This window comes from Oncorhynchus gorbuscha, linkage group LG23 (assembly GCF_021184085.1).
Source record: "Oncorhynchus gorbuscha isolate QuinsamMale2020 ecotype Even-year linkage group LG23, OgorEven_v1.0, whole genome shotgun sequence".
Lineage (NCBI taxonomy): Eukaryota > Metazoa > Chordata > Actinopteri > Salmoniformes > Salmonidae > Oncorhynchus > Oncorhynchus gorbuscha.
The window spans coordinates 25,572,627-25,577,626 of record NC_060195.1 but is presented as its reverse complement, the minus strand read 5'-3'; the positions used below and the strand labels follow the sequence as shown (position 1 = coordinate 25,577,626).

The following is a 5,000-nucleotide window of genomic DNA, read 5'->3' as shown; positions in this document are numbered from 1 at the left end:
CCGCCAACTCCTGGACAGTCTGTGGTGCAATGTGGCATTGGTGGATAGAGCGAGACATGATGTCCCAGATGTGCTCAATTGTATTCAGGTCTGGGGAACGGGCGGGCCAGTCCATAGCATCAATGCCTTCCTCTTGCAGGAACTGCTGACACACTCCAGCCACATGAGGTCTAGCATTGTCTTGCATTAGGAGGAACCCAGGGCAAACCGCACCAGAATATGGTCTCACAAGGGGTCTGAGGATCTCATCTCGGTGCCTAATGGCAGTCAGGCTATCTCTGGCGAGCACATGGAGGGCTGTGCGGCCCCCCAAAGAAATGCCACCCCACACCATGACTGACCCACCGCCAAACCGGTCATGCTGGAGAATGTTGCAGGCAGCAGAACGTTCTCCACCGCGTCTCCAGACTGTCACGTCTGTCACATGTACTCAGTGTGAACCTGCTTTCATCTGTGAAGAGCACAGGGCGCCAGTGGCGAATTTGCCAATCTTGGTGTTCTCTGACAAATGCCAAACCCCCTGCACGGTGTTGGGCTGTAAGCCTGTGGACATTGGGCCCTCATACCACCCTCATGGAGTCTGTTTCTGACCGTTTGAGCAGACACATGCACATTTGTGGCCTGCTGGAGGTCATTTTGCAGGGCTCTGGCAGTGCTCCTCCTGCTCCTCCTTGCACAAAGGCAGAGGTAGCGGTCCTGCTGCTGGATTGTTGCCCTCCTACGGCCTCCGCCACGTCTCCTGATGTCCTGGCCTGTCTCCTGGTAGCGCCTCCATGCTCTGGACACTACGCTGACAGACACAGCAAACCTTCTTGCCACAGCTCGCATTGATGTGCCATCCTGGATGAGCTGCACTACCTGAGCCACGTGTGTGGGTTGTAGACTCCGTCTCATGCTACCACTAGAGTGAAAGCACCGCCAGCATTCAAAAGTGACCAAAACATCAGCCTGGAAGCATAGGAACTGAGAAGTGGTCTGTGGTCACCACCTGCAGAACCACTCCTTTATTGGGGGTGTCTTGCTAATTGCCTATAATTTCTACCTGTTGTCTATTCCATTTGCACAATAGCATGTGAAATTTATTGTCAATCAGTGTTGCTTCCTAAGTGGACAGTTTGATTTCACAGAAATTCTGGAAAAGGGAACTCTGGAAAAGGGTTACGATGCAGAGCACATAGAGAAGCAATAGTTAATGTTGTGCTTCATATAACCAGTCAATCACAGGGAAGCAGAGAGAGTCGAACCTCAAACCCCTTTTTGAGTGTAAAATGGACCATTTGGGCCGATGTGTGGCCGTCAGGGGGGAAGAGAGGGATGAAACAATGCTATTGTTGTTTCTTTCACCGGAGAGGGAGCACCTTACGCTACGTCATTAACATTTAAATTGGACCTGATTACAAAACAGATCTCTCGCACCTAGTTTTATTGATGTAGACATGGAAACGTAGCTCAAAAATAATGACTGTGTTTAATGGTCTAATTTAAGGAAATCTGCTGCTTTTTAATGCTGCTGGCTGTTTGTGCTTGTTGAATCACACACATACACACACACTGTAATGATTTGGAGGATGGATGGGGAATGAATGATGGCGAAATTGGTTCCTTTCTCTTCCTGGAATGCCAGCGAGTGTTTCCAGTAAAGTGGACATCAGCATGGCTGGTATGGCTAGCATGGCTGGTATGGCATGGCTGGTATGGCTAGTATGGCTGGTATGGCATGGCTGGTATGGCTGGTATAGCTAGCATGGCTGGTATGGCTGGTATGGCTAGCATGGCTGGTATGGCTGGTATGGCTAGCATGGCTGGTATGGCTAGCATGGCTGGTATGGCTGGTATGGCTAGCATGGCTGGTATGGCTAGCATGGCTGGTATGGCTGGTATGGCTGGTATGGCTAGCATGGCTGGTATGGCTAGCATGGCTGGTATGGCTAGCATGGCTGGTATGGCTGGTATGGCTAGCATGGCTGGTATGGTTAGCATGGCTGGTATGCTTGGCATCAACACTAAGAATATAAATGACTTGCTATGTTTAAGTAAATACTATAAGGCCCTGGAATGGATAGGCCTGTTCTTATAGAAGTTTGTTTGAATAAAAACAACTCCACAAACCAGTGTCTGTTGCCGATCCCAAAAACACATGGGAAATCTTCCTTGTTTGTATTTCTTTCTTTGTTTTTTTCTCTGTTTAGTTTCCAATCCCTCCCAAACGTAATTAGTTCTCCCTGCGAGCATCCTAATAATGTGTGCATTTTCTCTGCGGCAAACCTTCATTAGAAAGCCTCTCAATAATTGAACTAACTCGGCTCAGTGTTAGTCAACTGTCAGGCAGGCTAAGAGAGAGGGGGGGGTGGAGAGAGAGAGAGAGAGAGAGAGAGAGAGAGAGAGAGAGAGAGAGAGAGAGAGAGAGAGAGAGAGAGAGAGAGAGAGAGAGAGAGAGAGAGAGAGAGATAGAGAGAGAGGTAGAGAGAGAGAGGTAGAGAGAGAGAGAGATGCAGAGAGAGAGATAGGTAGAGAGGTAGAGAGAGAGAGAGAGAGAGAGAGGTAGAGAGAGAGAGAGAGAGAGAGAGAGAGAGAGAGAGAGAGAGAGAGAGAGAGAGAGAGAGAGAGGTAGAGAGAGAGGTAGAGACAGAGAGGTAGAGAGAGAGAGAGAGAGAGAGAGAGAGAGAGAGAGAGAGAGAGAGAGAGAGAGAGAGAGAGAGAGAGAGAGAAAGAGAGAGAGAGAGGTAGATAGAGAGAGACCAGATTGGTGGAGATGTCACAGCAGAGCTCCCAGAACCAAGGCCACCACCTAACAACATGGCTGCATTAGCTAATGGACAGAATGGGGGAAGGACAGCTACAGATGTAGGATCTTAATTTAATCACCCTAAAAAAAGTTAAACTTGTAGTGTATTTTAAGTTTAATTTCCACTTAGAATATTTCCTTATGAAAAATCTATCAACACCTACTGTACACAGATGTCCATTAATTATAATCCACCTAATAATTCACATTTCCTGTTTCTGCAGGATATCACAGATTTCTACTGTTGCTGCAGGATCATTTTCCTGCTGTAGCAAACTGGCTCAAATTGAGATCCTACATCTGTATAGACAAATACATAGAAATACTAGAACAGGTATCAAACATTGCAGATTGTAAAATAAATGTTTGATGGAACAGCATGCTGATCAGCTACCAATATATTGTTTTTTAATGTACAACTGTCCAGTATAGCCTACCTGAACCTGCATGAACAGTCCTCGGCTCTCGCCCAGCTTGGATAGAAAGTTGTTGTGCGTAAAACCAACCTATTAATGTTAAATAATACAGTCAGTCCACCCTCAAAACACGAGCTTACTACGGATTGTTTCATTATGCAGTGTACTATCTATAGCTATATACTGTATTTAGCTGCTCTTTAGGAACTTTTTAGAAAATTCACACAACAAATAGCCAACAATGATGAAAAAGTAGTCGGCTTGAGGATAACTTCTGCAACTATTTATTGTTGAAAGGGGTTTGTCTGGCTAATAGCCTGCACAAATGGGTGGCAATATTCAAGATAAATGAAATGAAATGTAATCCAACTTGAGAGACTCCCCCTGCCCCTGGTCTCCTGAAGTACTCTCTTTTTGTGTGCAAATATTTTCTCCACAGCCTATAGGTCCAGGTTGCAGGCCCCACTGTTTTCTGCACTGAGTATTGCCAACCCAGACTTTCCTGAGACATTGTGCATTTTATGTCCGTCGAGCTGTACACAATGTAAACATAGTTTTGAATGCTGCATGCCGACATATACCAGAGATTAGAGACTGTTGATATTGTAATCACACAACTCAAACGCCGGTTCACCAGTATGAACCAAATCACAACCCTGTTTTTTTGTTCCAACCCTCAAGTACTGTTGTCTGCTAAGATGTGAGAGGCTTAATTAAAGATGGTGCGGAACTTCTGTTTCTGAAGCACCACCCCCTTCTGCCCAGTTTCCCTGATGTTGCTACGGCAATCAAGCTGTTTTTACCCTCCCTGTAACTGTCGCTTCTGCAGAGAGATCGTTTTCTAAACTAAAACTCACAAAGAAGAAACATTAGGCTCCCGGTCTGATAGGCGCTTCTGAAAACCCGATTAGCATCACTCGTTGCACTGACACCGTCCTAGCCTTGACCATAGCGTTTGTTCACTCATATCCCCATATTCAATCAGTTATTCATTTATTTGTAACTTTGTTTCAGTCATATTCCTGAAGCCCAATAAATGAACACTTAGCTCTGGTACATAAGGACATTAAAAAGGTTTATGAATGACTCTTAGGAGGGTTACTGTCAAAATGATTTATTAAATCAGGGATGACAGGCGCATGGGCTACCAGAGGTCGTGCCCCCGGGGGTATCCGGTACTCCAGTGGGCAAGACCTGAAAATGGTTGTCTAGCAATGATCAACCACCAATTTGACAGAGCTTGAAGAATTTAGAAAATAATAGCATACAAATTGCACAATCATAGTGTGAAAACCTCTTAGAGACTTACCCAGAGGACTCCCAGTTGTAATCCCTGTCAAAGGTGATTCTAACATGTATTGACTCAGGGGGTTGAATCATTATCTAATCAAGATATACACTATTAGTCTTTTATTTTCCATGAATTCTAGACACATTTTTTAATTTGTGTTCCACTTTGGCATTACAGAGTATTTTGTGTAGATCGCTGATGAAAAATAGGACAACGAAATCAATTTTAATCACACATTGTAACGTAACAAAAGGTGGGAAAAGACAAGGGGTGTGAATAGTTTCTGAATGCCCTGTAGGCTCCTGCTCCTCTGAGCCATTCATGCTTGCACAAGGTTACTTATTTTCCACGTAGACCAGTGGTCAGGCTCCAGTAGATCTCCAAACCTACTGTTGTTGTGTTTGTCTTGTTCTTTTAGTCTACTGAACGCTAACAAGATCAACTGTCTGAGGGTGAACACCTTCCAGGACCTGCAGAGTCTCAGCCTGCTGTCTCTGTATGACAACAA

General features: G+C 45.1%; 1 protein-coding gene across 1 annotated transcript in view; it reads left to right on the top strand.

Moving 5' to 3' along the window:
• LOC124010774 (slit homolog 3 protein-like) overlaps positions 1–5,000 on the top strand; it is a 444,233-nt gene that overhangs the window by 288,880 nt on the left and 150,353 nt on the right. The window contains exon 14 of the mRNA XM_046323430.1: positions 4,911–5,000. This exon is cut by the window's right edge and continues 54 nt beyond it. Coding sequence (XP_046179386.1) covers positions 4,911–5,000 — 90 coding nt within the window. The remainder of the gene's footprint in view (positions 1–4,910) is intronic.